This window comes from Lepidochelys olivacea (assembly GCF_965140295.1).
Source record: "Lepidochelys olivacea isolate rLepOli2 genome assembly, chromosome: 3".
In the NCBI taxonomy this organism is placed as follows: domain Eukaryota; kingdom Metazoa; phylum Chordata; order Testudines; family Cheloniidae; genus Lepidochelys; species Lepidochelys olivacea.
Genome location: NC_140413.1, coordinates 105,306,794 through 105,328,373, shown reverse-complemented (window position 1 = coordinate 105,328,373; position 21,580 = coordinate 105,306,794). Strand labels below are relative to the sequence as shown.

The 21,580-nt window shown below is 41.8% G+C and overlaps 1 protein-coding gene across 1 annotated transcript in view; it reads right to left on the bottom strand.

Annotated features, from left to right (window-relative positions):
* The window catches only part of PEX7 (peroxisomal biogenesis factor 7), a 79,729-nt gene extending 60,050 nt beyond the window's left edge, over positions 1–19,679 (bottom strand). Inside the window, exons 1-5 of the mRNA XM_084622147.1 lie at positions 19,462–19,679; positions 14,055–14,112; positions 12,166–12,316; positions 4,438–4,515; positions 3,598–3,706 (exon numbers count right to left, since the gene is read on the bottom strand). Of these exons, the coding sequence (XP_084478273.1) occupies positions 3,598–3,706; positions 4,438–4,515; positions 12,166–12,316; positions 14,055–14,112; positions 19,462–19,597 (532 nt within the window). The 5' untranslated portion in view covers positions 19,598–19,679. The remainder of the gene's footprint in view (positions 1–3,597; positions 3,707–4,437; positions 4,516–12,165; positions 12,317–14,054; positions 14,113–19,461) is intronic.
* Between the last annotated feature and the right edge of the window lie 1,901 nt (positions 19,680–21,580).

Here is a 21,580-nt window from a genome sequence, read left to right as displayed (position 1 = left end):
TGGAAGAGACACAGACAGGTGCTTCCAAGATACGACAGAAGTGGCTCTGCAAACCACCTGGAACCACTCTGCAGGTCATTGCTTAATTATTCAGGGCTGTCAATTAATCGCAGTTAACTCACACGATTAACTGAAAAAATTAATCGCAATTAATCACAGTTTTAATTTCACTGTTAAACAACAGAATACCAATTTAAATGTATTAAATATTTTGGGTGTTTTTCTACATTTTCAAATATAATGATTTCAGTTATAGCACAGAATACAAACTGTACAGTACTCACATTATTTTTATTACAAATATATGCATTGTAAAAATGATAAACAAAAGAAACAGTATTTTTCAGTTCACCTCATACAAGTACCACAGTGCAATCTCTTTATTGTGAAAGAGTAATTTACAAATGTAGATTTTTTTTTTACATAACTGCACTCAAAAATAAAACAATGCAAAACTTTAGAGCCTACAAGTCCACTGAGTCCTACTTTTTGTTTGGACAATCGCTAAGAGAAATAAGATTGTTTACATTTACAGGAGATAATGCTGCCTGCTTCTTATTTACAATGTCAGCTGAAAGTGAGAACAGATGTTTGCATGGCACTTTTGTAGCCAGTGCTGCAAGGTATTTATGTGCCGGATATGCTAAACATTTGCATGGCCCTTCATGCTTTGGCCACCATTACAGAGGACATGCTTCCATGCTGATGATGCTCGTTAAAAAAATAATGCGTAAATTAAATTTGTGACTGAACTTGTCAGGGGAGAATTGTATGTCTCCTGCTTTAAGCTTTACCCACATTCTGCCATATATTTCATGTTATAGCAGTCTCAGATGATGACCCAGCATGTTGTTTGTTGTCACAGAATCACAGAATATCAGAGTTGGAAGGGACCTCAGGAGGTCATCTAGTCCAACCCCCGGCTCAAAGCAGGACCAATCCCCAATTTTTGCCCCAGATCCCTCAATGGCCCCCTCAAGGATTGAACTCACAACCCTGGATTTAGCAGGCCTATGCTCAAACCACTAAGCTATCCCTGCCCCCCACTTTAAGAATACTTTCACTATAGATTTGACAAAATGCAAAGAAGGTACCAATGTGAGATTTCCCAATGATAGATACAGCACTCGAACCAAGATTTAAGAATCTGAAGTGCCTTCCAAAATCTGAACAGGACAGGGTGTGGAGCATGCTTTCAGAAGTCTTAAGAGAGCAACACCCCGATGCGGAAACTACAGAATCTGAATTGCCAAAAAAGAAAGTCAACCTTCTGCTGGTGGCATCTGACTCAGATGATGAAAATGAACACACGTTGGTCTGCATTGCTTTGGACCATTATCGAGCAGAACCCATCATCACATGGACGCATGTCCTCTAGAATGGTGGTTGAAGCATGAAGGGGCATATTAATCTTTAGCACGTCTGGCACAAATATCTTGCAACACCGGCTACAACAGTGGCATGCGAATGTCTGTTCTCACTTTCAGGGATCACTGTAAACAAGAAGCGGGCAGCATTATCTCCTGCAAATGTAAACAAACTTGTCTGTCTGAGTGATTGGCTGAACAAGAAGTAGGATTAAGTGGACTTATAGGCTGTAAAGTTTTACATGGTTTATTTTAGAATGCAGTTATTTTTTCTACATTTGTAAGTTCAACTTTCATGATAAAGAGATTGCACTACAGTACTTGTATTAAGTGAATTGAAAACTACTATTTCTTTTATTTTTACAGTGCAAATATTTGTAATAAAAAAATAAATATAAAGTGAGCACTGTACACTTTGTATTCTGTGTTGTAACTGAAATCAATATATTTGAAAATGTGGAAAACATCCAAAGATATTTAAATAAACAGTATTCTATTATATTTTAATTGTGCGATTAATCACTATTAATTTTTTTAATCACTTGACAGCCCTCATTATTATGTGCATTAGAACAAATAAGAAACTCACTATCAACAGACAATTCTACTTCCACTGTCCAAGCTGAGTCAAATGGAAATGGCCAGCATGAATGATGAAAAGTAAATCAGATTTTTAGAAAACATTAAAATTTTTATAGTCTAAACTGTTATAAGAAAGATTGTGCATGCATGTGTGTTTTGACTGCATCTCTTGAATTTAAATAATAGAACTGAAGTGACTCATGTTTCGGTCAAAACCAAAACACACTCAGGGCTTGGCTACACTTGTGAGTTACAGCACAATAAAGGAGTCCCGGGTGCACTAGCTCACTACCCGTCCACACTGGTAAGGCACGTAGAGCGCTCTGACTCCACGGCTACAGCCCTGCTGGTACTTCACCTCAGCAAGTGGAATAACGTTTGCTGCGCCCCCGCTGGAGCACCGCGGCGCCAGTGTGAACGAGGTGTTGCATTACTGCGCTCTGATCAGCCTCCGAAAACGTCCCATAATCCCCTGAAGTCAAGTGGCCACTCTTGTCATTGTTTTTGAATCGCTGCAGGAATGCGGATATGCCCTTTGAAAACTCCATTTCTGACAGCTGGCTGCTTATCTGCTCCAAGACAAAGCAAGCCATTAGTGTGGAATGCTATGTGTGAGAGAGAGAGGTGGGTGGGGGGAGGGAGGGGGTCTGCTGCTGTCTGAATTTACAAGACAACATGCTGACATGCTCTCAGCCCCCCCAAAACCCACTCTCTCTCCCCCCATGTGCACACAACACACTCCCTGTCACACACACCCCCCATTTGAAAACCACATTGCAGTCACTTGCATGCTGGGATAGGTGCCCACAATGCACCACTCCCATTGCTGCTGCAAGTGCCGCAAATGTGGCCACACCAGTGCACTTGAAGCTGCCAGTGTGGACACACTGCAGCGCTTTCCATACTGCGCTCTCCGAAGGCTGGTTTAACTCAAAGCGCTCTACATTTGCAAGCGTAGCCATGCCCTCAGACTTCAACGGGGCAAGACCGTGCCTTTTGAATGGTTCTATCAATGGTCCCACTATGTTTTCCAAGTATTTAGTTGCAGTGAACATATACACTGTAGTCCCAAATCCCTATTCAAATCACTTTGCAGTCCTTCATTTGATCCCAAAGAGACTCAACTCTTTTTTTTTTTTTTTTTAACGTTAGCAGGATCTACAAAACTGGCAGGAGGCAGCAAAGGTAAAATTGCTGATCTTCTTTCCTGAGGACAGGGCACAGCTATACATATCAGTATATTATACTTTAGGACAAATGGTCTACTGCTACCATGGTTTTGGAGGCAGTCTTTTAAAGATATGTTAGAATACACAAGAAAACATGAAGCACATTTTAGCAGCCAAAAACAAAAAATTATGAATGGGAAGGGGAGTTGTATAAATGCAATAGTGTGAAAAACTGCCTCAGGATCACTGAAGTGAAGCAAGTGCTAGATAAATGCTGATTCCAGTTGAGAAACCAAGAGAAGCAATTTAAGGATCACAACAGAACCTGCAAATCCATTCCATGGCTATGAATTTCTCTCTTCTTCTTCCATTTTAAAAAATATGATACACACCACCATCCGCTGGATGGACAAAGTGAGAAATAATTCAATACAATGCAGGCTCTTTTGATTTGAATGCCATTTTACTATAATATTTACCTGAAGCAGATGCAAAACAGCCTGGGATGTGTGGAGACCATATAGTGCTGTAAATGATGCCTTCATGGCCTTTAAAAGTGCATAATGACCGCCCCACAGTTGGGTCCCACTAAATAAAATGAAAAACAAAAGTCTGCAGGTGGAACATAGCAATACTTAAATCCAATTATTTATTTTGGCCTAAACACAACTTTCCAAGAAGGCTAATTAAAATGTACACTTTTATTCTACTGCGATTTATGTACAATAAAAAGAAGAGGTTTTCATATACGCATTCACAGAGAAACTAAAAAAAATTATGCAAAGAGACCAGAATATCTCAATATTTTTATATTATATAGCTGTCGACATAAATATAATATTTTTTATTGTGTCCATCAAACAGTAACTGGGCACACAACAAAACTGAAAATATTTCAATTACCCTTTGAAATGTGTCTGGTCTTTCTGCCATTTAGATATTTTGGGACTAACGGGCATGCACACTTCTATATTAATTAGAAACAAAAGTATCTAAAACCCCATCTTACAATTAGTTTAGCCCAAAATCTCCCAGGGATTTCTTTGGGAATTATATGTCATGGTGGACTGCAGGATCTTCCCTTTAACATACATCATTGAAAGAACTCGTGTGTTTTGAAAGTATGCAGCTATGAAGGGCAATGCAGCAATCCAAATTAAAAATAAATAAATAAAAAATGATAGCATCAGTTTAAATAAAGAGGAAAGCAGAAGGAACAGAAAACTGCATAAGAGAGGACACTGTTTCTCAACACAAATTAAGAACTGCAAGTTCCAAAACAAATCACAGTGCTGACCTTCTATAAAAAACAGACGTACCAATTTGGCAGTTTGATCCCATGAACCAGACACCACTAGCTGTTCTCCTCTAGTTTGGCTCCAGTCAACACTGTAAACCTATAAATATTACAACAGCTTAGTTTAGAACAGCATAAATCTCCAATTTTGATACTCTGCCGAGCCAGAGTTTCATAAAGTGTACCTGGATTTTTAGTTTGTAACACAATCAGCTGGAAATGTGCACATCTGGCACTAAAGAGCAGTCATGAAGCCACTTAACTGTGCAGAAAATTAAATTTAACATTTCAAACAGTTTTTCTTTAGGAGTTCTGCTTTTTGTCGTATATAGATACCAAACAACTATTCCTTTTAAAACTAGGACTAATGAGGAAACAAGTTTGAGATGTGTTATTTATTTGTTGTGGAAAGATTCATTAGTCACTTCTTAGCATATCTCTACACTGCAATTAAAAACCCACACCTAGCCCATGCCAGCTGACTCAGGCTCGGGCTAAGGGGCTATTTAATTGCAGGAGAGATGTTCCAGCTTGGACTCCAGCCTGGTCTCTGGGACCCTCCTGTGACGCACTCTATATATAAAAAAAAAGGAGGACTTGTGGCACCTTAAAGACTAACAAATCTATCTGAGCATAAGCTTTCCTGAGCTACAGCTGCATCCGATGAAGTGAGCTGTAGCTCATGAAAGCTTATGCTCAAATAAATTTGTTAGTCTCTAAGAAAAGGAGTACTTGTGGCACCTTAGAGACTAACCAACAAGTACTCCTTTTCTTTTTGCGAATACAGACTAACACGGCTGTTACTCTGAAATTAGTCTCTAAGGTGCCACAAGTACTCCTTTTCTTTTCACGGATACAGACTAACATGGCTGCTACTCTGAACTCTATATATAGAGTGTGAATATAATGTAACTAAAATATGCTTCATGCAAAAGGTCTCTTGTAAAGTATCATTACAGAGCTTATAATCTACTGAGTGTGGTCATCCTATTTGTATAAATGTATCACTCTTGTATCTGAAACTAGAAATATGAAATATAACTCTGAGGGCCTATTGTAGTTATGCAACGTGTGGGCCATTAATGGTGGTTTGGAATCTTGATGGCTCCCATCAACCAGGACAATTGACTGTGGATGGCTCTGTTTGCAGGCAGGTCTTCCTGTGAGTCAGGCTGGGAGGAATGAAGGCTTGGGGTCTCACAGGACATGTGACCATGTCACCTGAACTGGAATCCATCTTTAACCTGGTGCTTTTCCACTGAGAAGGAGGGATGGGAACCCAGAGGGACAAAGGATTCCCGCCTTATGCCAAAGATATATAAGTGGGTGGAACAGAACAAGGGAGGCAGCCATCATGAGGAATCCTCTAGCTACCACCTGAGCTGGAACAAGGGCTGTACCAGGGGAAAGGATGGTGCCCAGACTAGGAAGGTGTCCAGCTCAAGTCTGTGAAAGAAACTTATTGAAACATCTCTAAAGGTGAGATTTTATCTGTATTCAGTTTTTTTACTGTACTAGACTTAGACTGGCGTGTTTTATTTTATTTTGCTTGGTAATTCACTTTGTTCTGTCCGTTACTACTTGGAACCACTTAAATCCTACTTTCGGTATTTAATAAAATCATTTTTTACTTATTAATTAACCCAGAGTATGTATTAATAGTTGGGGGGGGCAAACAGTTGTGCATCTCTCTCTATCAGTGTTATAGAGGGCGAACAATTTATGAGCTTACCCTGTATAAGCTTTATACAGGGTAAAACAGATTTGTTTAGGGTTTAGACCCCATTGGGAGTTGGGCATCTGAGCGTTAAAGACAGGAACACTTCTGTAAGCTGCTTTCAGTTAAGCCTACAGCTGTTAGGGGACATGGTTCGGACTTGGGTCTGGGTTTCCAGCAGGCTAGCGGGTCTGGCTCAAACCAGGCAGGGCACTGAAGTCCTAAGATGTCTGGGAAGGAAAGCAGGGGCAGAAGTAGTCATGGCATATCAGGTGGCACCTCCCAGGGTGGTTCCGTGATCCAACCCGTCACACCTCCCACCTCACAGGGTCCCAGTGCCCAAGCTGGAGCCCAAACTAGAACGTGTACCGCACAATTAAAAGCCCCTTAGCCTGAGCCCAGTCAGCTGGCACAGGCCAGCAATGAGTTTTTAATTGCAGTGTAGACGTACCCTGAAAGAATTCAAAATCTCATTTTTTATTTACACAAAGTGAAACAGAACTTTATAGTTGGCCTGTTTGGACACTTATTGGTATGTTTAATAGAGAAATTTAAAAGCTGAACTCATTACATAGAATTTTATACCTTTGAAACTCTTCTCTCTCATGTTATATAAAACAAACCTACATTAGATGAAAGTTCAAGTTGCAAAGTCGAGCACCCTAAAACCTAGGAAATGCTGCAATTAAGGTTGAACACACAATCTTATAAGGCATGTGCACAAGGCAGGCAAATTAACAGTCTCCTTGCCTAGGCAGTCCCAGTCTTTCCCATCCCTCTGTTCAAGAAAGTCCTGCTCAGCCCCATGCATCCCGCATGGCTTTCCTGTGCCAAGTACAACCCACCTGAAATCAGTGGGTTTGTACTCAGCACAGCTAAGCCATAGTACTGCAGACACAACTAAAAGCAAGAAAATCCCAAATTATAGCCCACTTCTCAACTGTACTCTAATGCCCACACAGCATGTTTCCACAGACAATGGACTCCTCATCACATGGAACTCCTTTCTGCCTCCAACAGATATGGGAATACAGTACACACAACACGTTAATTCCCCTCACATTACTACACAAAACCTTAGTTATGAACTCACAAACACTTATATGTGCTCATCAACCAGGAGCACTTACTAATGTTGCTGAGACTGTTAAGGTTATAGACTGTGATGATACTACAGATCCCTGTGCCCTTCCACCACAACTCACCCCAATTTGCCAGAGTACTGATGGAAAAGAGAAGGAGGCAGGGATGGGAAAATAAAACAGACCTATGGGGACAGCACTGATACTTTAATTCTCCATTTTGTGAACAAATACCGTACACTAAAGTCATATATAGATAGCTTCCTATCTCCACATTTCTCATCATCATATTTTATACAGAATATTGCCTCCAGTGATGAGATCTGCAGATAGCCCACTACAAGGACACCATTCAAAGCCCAAGTCGCCTCTTCCTTGGCTAAATAAGGATACTTGTTTCCACATCTGATAGCTGAATCTCATAATATCCCACTTTAACCTATACTGAAGTATTAGTATGTGATACTAGCCAAGTTTCATACCAGAAAGAGACAAACTTATCTAAAGTTCATATCCAGGTTCTTAGAGGATAGGTCCATCAATGGCTATTACCTAGGATGGTCAGCGATGCAACCCCACACTCTGGGTGTCCCTAAACCTCTAACTGCCAGAAGCTGGGACTGAACAACAAGGGATAGATCACTTAATAATTGCCCCATTTTGTTCATTCCCTCTGAAGCATCCGGCACCATCAGACGACAAGATATTGGGATAGATGGATCATTAGTCTGACCCAGTATGGCTGTTCATACGTAAAACTACATCCCTAGTCAGCGAACAGTTGACATTTCTTTGGTCATTAGTACCACAACTAATTCCCTTTCACGCTCATTATACATCCACCCACAATATACACATCCAGTTCCTCAATCACACATGCATGCATGTGCGCTAACCCTATGGGTGCTCCAATACCCACCTGCAGCCCCCCCGCCCCCGATCAGCTCCTCCCCCTCCCCACAGTGCTTCTCACCTGCCGGCAGGCCCCGCTGATCAGCGCCTCCCCCTCCCTCCCAGTGCCTCCCGCCTACCGCAATCAGCTGTTCCACAGGGTGCGGGAGGCATTGAAGGGGAGGGGGCCAGTATGGGGCAGGAAGAGGTGGGGTGGGGGCGGTGCCTGGGCTGGGTGGGGAACACTCCCTGGCACACAGAATCATGGAACTGGACGTGACTTTGAAAGGTCATCTAGTCCAGTCCCCTGCACTTGTGGCAGGACTAATTATCTAGACCATTCCTGACAGGTGTTTGTCTACTGCTCTTAAAAATCCCCAATGATGGACGTTAGAAAGTCGGCACCTCTGCTCACATGTACAATCATAACTCCATCCTCAGATGAGTTAAAGCAGAAAACATATGGGTAATATATATTTAATCTTGGTGTTAAAGTTGTTCATTTTATGTTGAGTAACTGAATATGCATATTGTAGGGGGCTGTATGCTCGAAGTGAAAGTGAGTTCATTGTCAAGCTAAGAATCGGAGTGCATTTGAATGGTAAGGCATGTGCATAGTGGCTGGTGTGGATGTTAATGTTGCTTAACTGAAGATTTCCTCAATTTTTAGAAATGGTGCTGAAAGGTAACACACTTAGTCAATTACTTTTTTTTAATACAGAGATGGACATACGTCAACATTCTGGATTTCCCAGAAGCGAGACAACAGAGTTCCACGCTTAATTCATAGTAGTGCCATTCAAATCATTATTTAAAACTGTGTTATTTAAGAGACTTGACACATTGCTCCCTCTTGTAGCTTTTTCAGCCTGACCCTGCCATTGCAACTAATATTGCTATGTTACCTAGGGAGTCATTCCAGGCTGACAGTTCGAAACACTGTCTTGTCTCCTGCTCTAACCCTCTCTTTTCTACTTCAGTTTGTACTGGACATACTCTGTCAAGCTTAAAACATACATCAACAGGAAATGTACATTGGTATTTCCTGGATGTAAAAACATGTTAGCTCTCCTTGCCATGAAGTGAAATGCAACACTGCTACTGGCTGCTCAATACTGCCCATCATTCATGTCAGTCACATCTTAAACCTGATCTGCAAGCTGATCAAGAGCAGTCAGTGCCAAATGTTTCTTTCATTTTCATCTGAAGTGGCAGATGGTACAATTATGAAATAATCTGCCTATAGTGGAAAATTTCTTCCTAATTCTGGCCACTAATGACTAGTTTATGCTTTTTACACTGTATAGGAAAATTACAATGATCAATACTATTCTTTGCAGAAGACAGCTGCAATGAAATTGGCTATAATTCTTGACAGATAGTTTTTAAGAAGTCACTGGTCAGCAAAATCACTTCAAGTCAATGCCTTTCTTTGAACATCATATTTCTTCAGGTCTGTAAGAAAATAATTCCTCAACTTTATGAGAGCTAACAGGCAATCATTCATTCGTAGGAGTTTCAGCCTTGCAAAAAGAGGTGAACCATACAAGCTAATGATTTCTGCACCTCAGAAAGATTACTCCCAGTTTAGATATATCAGGTATAAATATTTATAAATATATATCAATTTATGTTACTAAATATGAAATAAATTCTGATATTGTAGTATTTTATCTTTAAAAAATTCAATCCAGTCTTAATTTTGTCAATAGATGTAATGTAAGGCTAGTCAGACCAATAAAAAGATCCATGTTAGTCACAATTTTTTCCATTTAAACAGTGGGCCTGAAATCTTGTGCAATTTGGGCCTGTTGTATTAATTCAGCTGGAATATATGGACCCAAAGAGATAAAGGTGTAACATAACCCAGTCACTGCCCAACATTAAACTGTTTTAAACAAGGTTTGGAGTTTCACATGCAGAGACCTCAGCCTGCTTAATCCCCTGGCAAACACATCATTAAAAATCCTTTTAACCTTTTATCAGAGATACAGAAAAGAAGGAAAAAGTTAAAGCATTTGAAATGGAAAGTATTAAATAAGGCTTTCATTTTAACAACATCCACTGTTCCCTTTACTCTATCTGGAGAGAGTTTTTCAAAGGAATACACCCCTTGATTGACAGAATTTTAGATGGTATCAAAGATGGTAACTGTTTTTGGGGAAAAGAGAAGAAGTTACTTGAGATGGCTGGAGCTGTTAAAGTCTGATCCCATTTCATAAGATAACAAAACACACATACACAAAGGGGAAAGACAAAGACAGAAAATGCAGCTTCTGTCTCTGATGTTTTCACTTACAACCTCATTACTGGAAAAAACACAGGTACAGTGTGTTACAGCTACTTCAAGACCTGGCAAACTTGAACAAGTGTTGGGCTGTTTAGGTGATTGCTTTAAATTGCCTCTTTCTGGTCACAGGCTTACAGCAGTGTTGCAAAATATGCTGTCCTGGCTGGCTAAGCAAGACTGTTATTAGAGAGAAGTAAAAAAGCAGAGAGATAGGAAAGAGAAGAAATAAGGTAGGGAAGGAAAAGGACACGAAGTCGCACATCCTAAGTGGTGTTTGGGATTCAGCTGGAGCCAGTAGAGGTGGCAGTGTCATCTGGGCCCCGCTCTTGGCCCAGTCCTATTAGGACTTCTTTCAGGATGAGAATAAAGGTTTGGGGTCCCAGGAAACAGTGGGGTGGCTGCCATGATGGTGAAGTTTGCCCCATCCCCATCTTTCAGTCAGGCAGCACTGCAGTCCATTAGCTCCCCCTACCCCCAAAGTCCCTTTTTCACAAACCTGAAAGGGAGTGATGGTGGAATAGCCCATCCCTTCATTATTTTGTCCATCAATCAGGCCTAATTTCCAATACAGCAATTTTGGTTCACTGATTTCCAGTTCCACACTTTTCTTGTTTACCAAGCATGATCTTAATACAATCCTTGAGTTATATCAGCAGGCCTTTTGTTAGACTGAATTAGTGCACTGTGTCCCGCTTTTGCGCTTTTCCCCATCAACATTTGTTATAGGTCTTATGAATTTTCAGTCACTTTTCAAATATGAGCTTGCAATTAGGGTACATTTGTAGGCCCAGTTAACACAACAGGACTAATTGTGGATCACCTCTTTTGAAGAAGGTCCTTTAGAAAGATTTTCAATTATCTGCCTTTCCCACCCAAAGTATGTTATATCACTTTGAACAGGTTCCCTTTAGAAGTCTAGCACTCCTTTCTGCAGGCTGAGTTCACAATGTTACATGACTTTTCCTTCTGACATGCCTCTGCTTCAGGGTTCTGACATGCCGAAGATATACAGGTTACAGTTATTCCACCTATTCCCCATTTTGAGAACCAAATAATTAAAAGAGTAACAGTCAGTCTAAAAACGCAGTGAGGTAAAATATTGTTGAAGGAGATATTTCCATTTTAATAGTTTGTAAAAACAACAGGAATAATTTATATTCACTCTCTGTGGTAAGTAGAGAGGGAGAAAGCGTCCAACTTTAAATAGATGCTACTTCCTCCTTCTTTATAACCTTGAGATGTGTACACACACAAACAAATTCAGGTTAGGCATATTATATGAATAGGTTTAGGATTTCTTTTTATGCTTAAAGGGCACAAATAACTATTCTGAGACTAGGGCCCCACAGATATTTGAAGGCTCTTGCCTTTTCCCACCTTGAATATGAAGAGTCCTGAGAATCTGCATATTGTCTCACTTTACACCCTTCATGGGTATCATTGCTGCAGACACCATCCTTCTAGTTGAGACTTGTCCTGTTCAATGCCACATTCTACTGAATGAGTACCCCAACCTAATCTTGGAGCAATCAAGAATAAAGTCTTTGAAGTATTTCTAAAAATATATTAATTTTAGGTGCCCAAATGTCATCTACTATAAACACAATATGTAATTTACCTCATGTTCAACAGTCTTAAAGATGTAAGTTCATGCTATAGCCCCAAGCAAAGAAAAAACATTTTCCAATAGTGATTCTGCAAGTGAGCCCTTTAATAATCCAAGCAGTAAAAAAAGTAGGCCATTAACATTTTTAATTTTGCCTCTTTTACCTCCTGAGTGTGCTCTTTATAGACTTGCAGTGGACCTGTGGGTTTAGCAGTGTCCCAGATCTGCAGAGATCCATCCCCACTAGAAGTGACCAGCACGTGTTCATTGTTCTCACTCCATGTCACATCAAACAGGCCATCATTCCAGTCAAAACTAAACCAGGGCAATCAAGATATTCATCCATGAGAAATGACTGTATAGCTGGTTGGGTTATATTCAAAGATTAATCAACAAGATTTTTAATTTACCACATTCTGAACATACTAATTTTTTGTATGTTTGACTTTCCAAAGAATCTTCTTAGAAGAAATTCTGATGATACCTTGAAAGCTTTAAAAAAATTTATGTTCGAACAGGTCAGCACAAGACAGCCAAAGACCATCACCTTTCCTATAGAGCAGCGGTGGGCAAACTACAGCCTACGGGCCAGATAAGCAGCATGGTAAGGGGGCGGGTGGAAGGGGGGGTTGGATAAGGGGCAGGAGGTCCTCGGGGGCAGTCAGGGGACGGGGGCAGAGGTTGGGGGGGGGGCGAGGGGCGGTCAGGGGCGAGGGGCGGACAGGGAGCAGAGGGGGTTGGATAGAGGGTGGGGTCCCGGAGAGGGCGGTTAGGGGACAAGGAGCAGGGGGAGTTGGATACGGAGTGGGGCAGTCAGGGGGCAGGAAGTGGGAGGGAGTGGATAGGGGGTGGGGGCCGGGCTGTTTTGGGAGGCACAGACTTCCCTACCGGGCCCTCCATACCATTTCACAACCCCGATGTGGCCCTCGGGCCAAAAAGTTTGCCCACCCTGATATAGGGACTGAGGTCTGATTTCCATCTCAACCTTCCTGAGCAAATGGGAGCACTATAGAGGTAGTGCCAGCTTGGATATATCATAGAGCTATTATTTATCACTAACTGAGATACCAAAATATCCAAGTCAATCTCTACTTCTATTGCACTGAAGGAAGGGCATGCCACTCATTGATCTACAGTGACCACTCTGGTTGACAGCAAAACATCATTAAGTGATTAGAAGTGTCCCATCCAGTCCTTCTTATCCATAAGGATGCTGATCGTAATTCAGAGCCTCCAGGGTGGGAGTGGTAAACATGGAGCAGACCTCCAAGGTTCTAGCAAAGAAACATAGGGCCTCCCACTACAAACAATGAGGGGATAAAAAGTACTTTCATTACTGAACCACTAATATTCATTTATTACTATAATACTATACCCAGCAGTAGCAGTACAATATTTAACTGCTATAAGTAGCCTGCCATCTAATTAACCAACTGAAAAAATATCTGCTGGTATCTAAGAGTAAGGTAATTTATTATATTTCTATTTAAACTCTCATCTCAGATAAGCTTTATGTTTCAAGTTGTGTCAACACTTCTCTTACAATCAGAACACCACATGTTTTTAGGCGGGGCATTGTTGAGCTGTGAAAGGAGACAGCCCAAAAAGAACTACGAGAGGATTCACCATTCCCCAGAAAAGATCAATAGGGAAATACCTACAAAGTTTAGTTTCCACAGGTCCCGCTTCATTCATTCATTCGAACAAACCCATTCAGTGAAAAGTTTTGGGTCCAAGGAGCAATGCAAGGGCAGCAAGACTCAACATGCAACAATAAGCTAGGGCAGAGACACTGCTTTTAACTTGCACCACTCTGCTGCCCCTAAATGGCTTACTTTAAGGATGGTGTCAACTTTAACTTTAAAAATACCATTTAATATTTTAAGCCAGATAATATAACCAGATCTTTGTACCTAAGTAATGGAAGTGTATATTCAATATATCATACAGCCAATATTTATCACTAACAGAAATACCAAAATATCCAAATCGGTCTCTTTCACTAAAGTTTCTATAACAAATACTTCTTATTAAAAAGTTATAAAGTTGTTACCTTCTGAAAAGACAAATCCCAGCTTCATTTTGTTCCAGCACTGCCAGAGTTCCACAACCTGAAAAAACAAGAACAGCACAATGCAACAGAGCCAATTTTTTTAATCCACTGGAAACTATGATGCACTGTGATAGTTTATACTACAGTGCAAATATGGAAGGCACCTGAATCTGATAGAGGGACCTGCGCAATTAGCTGTGCTTATAAATAGCTTCTTTGGCTATATTTATGCCCTTTTGCTACTTCATCTGTGTCAGTTTTTGATGCTTCTGACAGCAAAATGGAAAAAAGGGACAACTCAGTGCAAATAAAGCATTTTTATATTTTCTTTTGAATAACCTTATGTTGCAAACACACATCAGTATGGGATTATATAGATCCTTTTATAATATACAAGGGATAATACTACAGAAAAATGTGATAAGAATGAAGCTTATTATGGGTGAAATGAGAAATGTAGGAAATTTGATTCTAAGGAAATGGAATTCAGATAAAACCCTCCTATATCAAAGTGAAAAAAAAGTATCATGTTTCTATCTGAATATTATTAAACATGCTGTTCTTACAAGAAAGATGTAAGGCTACAATCCTGTAATAAGCGCAGCACAGGGATCCAACAGAGCTCAACCGTGGGTGCTAGAATGTACCTATGAAGGCAGCTGCTAAGAGTACTATAATGTTTTCATCCAGTTTATTTTGTATATTGTACTACTATTTAATTCTAGTCAGACTCACTCTTGCCTCTGTACAGTCAGTTTTCCTCTGTTTGAGAGGATCTTTCCCACAGCGAGAGAGAAAATATTATGTAAATATAGGACAATCAGATTGGGAAGGAGACTCGGGAAAAATTGGCAGGGAGTCTGGGGTAGATGTAGAATCTGCAATTCACTATCTCATTAAAAAGTAGCAAGTAGCAATATAGATGGCCTTTATGGGAAACAGGAGCAAAAAATAGAGGAAATCAGTAAATGTTTTGGGATATGTTGACAATATGTAAGCAACTTATGAATCCAACAATATATTTGGATTGAACAAAAACTTAACATTACAGCCTTTGAAGATATAAAAATATATGAGCTAATTTGCTTTAATAAGGTTTACAATAAGACCACCTAACACTCACTTTGCATATCATTTTCCCCTTTATTATATGTGTTATAAACAATAAAACAAAGATAAGCTAAAATCTAATACAACTGTGCTATATCCATAAATTGGAAAAAAATTAGTGGCTTACATTAAGAAAAAAAAAATTGAATACAAAGTCTGGAGGTATTGCACTTACAGGCCAAAAAAGTATTCTGAATACCATGCATTACATACTGTGAAGATTAGACATTATGGGTGGGATCCACAAAGGTACTTAAACACTTAAGTCTCAGGTTAAGATGCCTAAGTCCCAGTTGTGGTTCCACTGCAATGCACAAAACTCCCACTGAGCCCTGTAGGCTCCTAAACTAAGTTGTCTCCTATGTTTTCAAGGTAAAAAAGTTCCCATGTGCCTAAGTTTCTGCCTCTGAGCACGTGCATTGCTGCCTCTCTCCAGGCATCTGGACACTTATCACCTGCCTAAGCTTCACAGTGAATCACAAACCGACGGAAGACATGCATTTGGCCTCCTGTATCATGTATGGGGCCTGATCTGACAAGTGGCCTCTGAGCATGCCTACAAGATTGGAGCCCATTCAAAATATGGCTAGAAGGAGATGGTGCTGGTGCTCACCTTATAACTAGGACCCTACCAAATTCAAGGTCCATTTTTGTCAATTTCAGTCATAGGATTTAAAAAATCACAAATGTCATGATTTCAGCTATTTAAATCTGAAATTTCAGTGTTGTAATTGTAGGGGTCCTGACCCAAAAGGAGTTGGGGAAGTCCACAAGGTTATTGTAGGGGGGGTTGCGGTACTGCTACCCTTACTTCTACGCTGCTGCTAATGGCGGCGCTGCCTTCAGTGCTGGGCAGCTGGAGAGCGGTGGCTGCTGTCTGGAAGCCCAGCTCTGAAGGCAGAGCCACTGCCTGCAGCAGCACAGAAATAAGGATGGCATGGTATGGTATGGCCACCTTTACTTCTGCTCTGCTGCCTGCAGAGCTAGGCCCTCAGCCAGCAGCCACCACTCTCCAGCTGCCCAGCTCTGAAGGCAGCAGCGCAGAAGTAAGGGTGGCATGGTAAGAGAACCTGTGGCACCTTAGAGACTAAATGTTTTGGGGGCATAAGCTTTCTTGTGCTAAAACCCACTTCATCGGATGCATGCAGTGGAAAATACAGTAGGAAGATATATATATAGACAGACAACATGAAAAAATGGGTGTTGCCATACCAACTGTAATGCAACTAATCAGTTAAGGTGGGCTATTATCATAAGGAGAAAAAAAACTTTTCTAGTGATAATCAGGATGGCCCATTTCAAACAGTTGACAAGAAGGTGTGAGTAACAGTAGGGGAATAAAATTAGCGTGGGGAAATAGTTTATACTTTGTGTAATGTCCCACCCACTCCCAGTCTTTATTCAAGCCTAATTTAATGGTGTCCAGTTTGCAAATTAATTCCAATTCTGCAGTTTCTCACTGGAGTCTGCTTTTGAAGTTTTTTTGTTGGAGAACTGCAACTTTTAGGTCTGACATTGAGTGACCAGGGAGGTTGAAGTGTTCTCCGACTGGTTTTTGAATGTTATAATTCTTGATGTCTGATTTGTATCCACCTTTTTTTTTTAAAAAAAAACAAGGTGTCCCTAAGCTGTCTGACTCCATGTGGCAGGTGCCTGTTGATGGATGATATGCAGAAGTAGGCACCTATCACCATGAAAGGAGTGGGACATACCACACACACCTCTCCTTGGCATTTTCCATTAGCTATTTTAGGCACTTCCCTGCCTAGCATGCTGGCATTGTGGATCATTCTTAGGAGTGTATCTCTCCCCATTCATTCTATAGGGAGCCTAGGTGTATAATTCTGCTTTACCGATCACAGTGTTGTTCCTATGATTTTCTAAGTGCCTAGAAGTTAGGTGCCATATGCTAAGTGTTACAATGCCTAATGCCCACCATGGATCCATACACACAAAATGATTGCCTAAGAACTGTTCTTCAATCAGCCAGCTAAGGCCAAGTTTTCAAAGTACTTAAACATCTAAACGCCTAGTTAGCAACATAATGTCCAATTTGGACGTACAAATGCCTTAACTGGAGATATGTGAATGTGCAAGAAGGCTTCTGTCACCTTTTTTCACACCAAATCAACTAAAAATAAATTTTACACAACGCTGACATCAAGGCCTCCCCTTTACTACTTTAATAAGTTATTTTCTATTCAAAAGCAGTTCCTCTGATTTGCTAAACATTAGTTGCCACAACATACTTTATTTTAAATATGTATTTTTCTGAGTTTTGTGCATGTTTATTGGAAGCGTTAACGGGCCACCTATCTCCACCCAGCAATGCAGCGTGTATACTTTTTTCCAGTAGTCCATGGTGTTATGCTTGGTTAAATCGAAAAGATCTGCTTTTCTTTTCTCTTAAGCACACTATTTCTCTCCCAGAAGAGAAATTTAATTCCAGCAAGGAAGTTTAGAATTAAAGAGTTAGAGTTTAAGACCAGATCACGAGGTCTGACCTCCTGACCATCTAGCACCCAAACACTAAACACAGCAACTAAAATTAGACCAAACTATTACAGACCATGCGAGACTAAGCTATTATATAGTCTTCCCTTCATTGCTATGCAGTAGTTACATCTCTGTAGCTTCAGCTAATAGTCTTTCTTTCTGCAAGCAAAATATTCCCAGTTATGCTAATTCCATTTAAGTGAAATGGCAAAACATCAAATGACTTCAGGATAGTAGGACTGTGCCCATCAGTCCCTATCCCGTGAAAGAATACCTGCATAACTACCCCATGCATAAGTTGGCCCAGTTATGTGACTAAAGTTATGTGTATCCTTAAGTATTTACAGGCTAGGACTGCAGGCTGGCTTACTGTAGATACAGTACTACAGTACTTTCCTTCTGTATCTAATGGAGGTTATAGGTTAGGTTAATGAAAACAGACAGTTTTATTTTTCTTGTATTTTAACAGTGACATTTTTCTGTACTATATTTGCTGTACAGGAAAACACTAAATGTTGTTTTAAAACTATTTACAAAGTACCCAATTTTATTAGACATTGCAAGTTATCATTTGTAGGACCTTCTTCCCATAAACACCATAACATTTTTAAGGTAGATGAACAGTTAAAGTAATTTAACCGCTAAAAAGGACTGAAAAGCTCAAAAAGGTAATGCCAGCAGATACTTTTGCATGTGTGTGACAGGACTTGTACAAGTAGCCCACTGACCTTAATAGGTGTATTCATATAAGCAAGTATAAGCAGGATTAGGACGAAAGTGAAACTATAATTTTTCTTAACATCCTTTCAAAAATCGTAAGTAATAAATTGGTTTTTAAACACTCACTCACTTTCAATAACCTAATGTCTTATTAGCTGAATAAATATTTGTTTGCAATATACAAGTTTAAAGATGACAGTATCCCTTTAACTAGAATTAGAAAACCCCCAAATCAGTAGCAGTCTACATTTTATATGCATTTATAAAATATTTGTAGTCTATATAACCACAGGATTTTCGTTCCTCCAAACACAGCAAAACTGAAAAGTCAGATAGAACACCGAGTGAGAATGGGTGGTAACTCTTCAGCTCAGCACCTTACAGGTCAAAAGGTCCTAGAGCATATTTCATACGCTACCTAGTCTCTCTCATTCCCCCCTCCCGCTCCCCACTGGGGCAAGAGAGAACCCCCCCCCACACACACACACAAAGCACAATAATTGACTGGTCTAATCAGTAGCTGCACTCCACAGGCAGCAGCAGCACCGAGGAAGGGGAAAGAAACTGTTAAAATTCCTTGGGAATCAAAGTTGCCAAAAGTCTCAAAGCAAGGGGCGGAGACAAACAACACTGTACAGTAACACAGGCCCCAAGTCCAAACACACTTATGCGCATGGAAGTTATCCAGGTGTAGGAGGTATGGTTGCAAAGCCCAGCGCCAGCGCACGCAAGGCATAACGCGGAGCAGATCGTAAAGGGGAGGCAGAGCAGGGAGGAGGAAGAGGCATTCTCACGCTACAGAGCTCGGCAGGGACTGACATTTCCCCAGACCGAGCTCAGGCACCGGGGCCCCACGGGGCTACAGCGGGTGCCAACGCAGGCTCAGGGGGAGGGGGCGCAAGGGTGTCGCAGCTTCCTGGCCGGGGAGCGCGCCGGGGCTGCAGCCCCGCCCCGCAATAAGCGTGGGGGCGGGAGAGGCAGTGAGCCCGGGGGGCGGGGGTGGAGGACAAGGCCCCCAGCAGCTCCCCTCCAAGGAGGGTAACACGTGGCGGGGGGGGGGGGGACGCGGCCCCTCCCTCACCGGCGATCCCGTAGTACTGCGCGGCGGCGCAGGCCAGGCGCCCGGGCAGGTAGGGCGAGAACTCCACCGCGTAGCCGTGTCGCCCCGGCAGCCGGAAGGCCTGGGCGCGCCGAGCGCCCGCACCGGCCCCGCTCATGGCCGCGGCGCCGGGTGGCCCGGCTGGGAGAAACGGGCCCCCCTCGCTCTAGCCCCACAGCGCGCGCGCGCGCGGGCACACACACGTGGGGCCGCTCCGGAAGCGCCCGGCAAAGGGGCGGGGCTCCGCGCGCGGCGCCGCCATCTTGGGTTTGGGCAAGACGCTGCGCAGCTCCTCCAGGGGCCGTGGAGGGACTGTTGTCAGGGGCAACAGGCAGGGCTAAGCCCCGCCCTCGGCCCTCTCTGGGCCCGCGGCCTGGGCTTGGCTTGCCATCCCCTCCCCCGCCTTTTCTGCTCTGGCAACAACATTTGGTAGGGTTGCCAAATCTCCAGGATTGTCCTGGGGTCTCCAGGAATCAAAGATTAATCTTTAATTAAAGATTATGTCATACGATGAAACCTCCGGGAATACTTCCAACCAAAGTTGGCAATCCTGCCATCATCCACCACCTTCACCCACGTTGGCCTCCTGCCTGATGTACAACCGGCTCCCTCACCACCTGCGGTCACAGCCAGGCGGAGGAGTGTGAAGCACAGGCTCACAGGGCGCTCACGGGGTTGCTCTGGTTTTAGGGCCAGTCCTGCAAATACTTAATGCAGCACCACGCTTAACTTATTCATGTGAACAGTCCCACTGACTTCAGTGAGTGCCCCAACCTATTTAGGGGAAGCTCTGTGACCTGTGTTACCCAGGCGGTCACACTAGATGATTTGGCCTTGGAATCTAATATGAATCTACTTCTCCATAAAGTTATGTCAGCTGGTGAAATCAGCCTTGCTTTGTTAACTTCCCTAGGGCTGTGCCAGCATATACCAGCTGAGGAGCTATCTTGTATACAGGCTCTGAGCCTGATAGACATCATTGAGAGTATGCAGGGTAGTAGTAAATGTTTTCAGAGTCAGGTTCTTTATGTCCCCTGTGGCTGTACACTGTAACATTTTCAGCCCAAGCTGCTGCCAGTGCCACAAGGTCCATGCTGCTATATTTAGCATGCTAGTTTGAGTGGCGCTATTGCGTGAACCTGTCTGCCCACGCAGGGAATCACACCTTTCAGGTGCAGAGCAGATACACCCTCAGAGACTGTTTTGTAACCTCTGAAGTTTGGGAGCTCTGAACCAGGCTCCTGAGGTGAGGACTTTATGAACTCTTTATTGTAGTTGCTCCTGTCCTGAAACCCTATTAAAAGGGGACATGCCACTTAACCATAGTAAGTCAATAGGTTTATCTAACGTGTAAATCAAAACAGAACTTGGTGGGTGTTTTGTCAGGTAGCACCTCCAATGACTGAGAAATACTTACTGAAATTAAAAAAGCATGTGCAGGTTGCGACATTGAGCTTGGAACCAGAACAAAACCATACAAAGGCCCAAGTCAACATTCATTTATTATGCTATAGCAATTTTCACATTACTCTATGGACAGGTTACCACTAGTACATCAAAGAGTTGGAGAAGCTTCATCAACTGATTCTGCATATCCGGTAGAAAGATAAATATAATAAAGATCTGCAAAGAGCTTGCACAACCAGGAAGCAATCATAAAAGGCATATCTTTGCTGCACTAGACATGTCCTCTACCTGGTATGACAATCAGGATTCAGACTCCAAAGGGAGAACAGGGGGTTTGAACCCTAAAGAATACACAGTTGAATCAAATAATTATATACAATGCTATTGTAGTATAAATGTATACAAAGTAAGGTCTTTTATGAAAGCTTTTAATGTTCTGAAGTTTATGATAATGAGAAATGTATACATACTGTGGTTATGAATTTATGTATTTGTGTATATATAAAACTGGTCATAATTTATGCTGCAATATTTTCTCAATATGGAGGGAAAGCAATAACAGAAAACGCTGCAATGGCCAAAGTGTTAAATGCCTTTTTTGTTTCACTTTTCACCAAAAAGTTTAGCAGCCATTGCATGACTAACATAGCAAACAGAGTAAATGGGGTAGGTTTTGAGGCTAAAATAGTGAGAA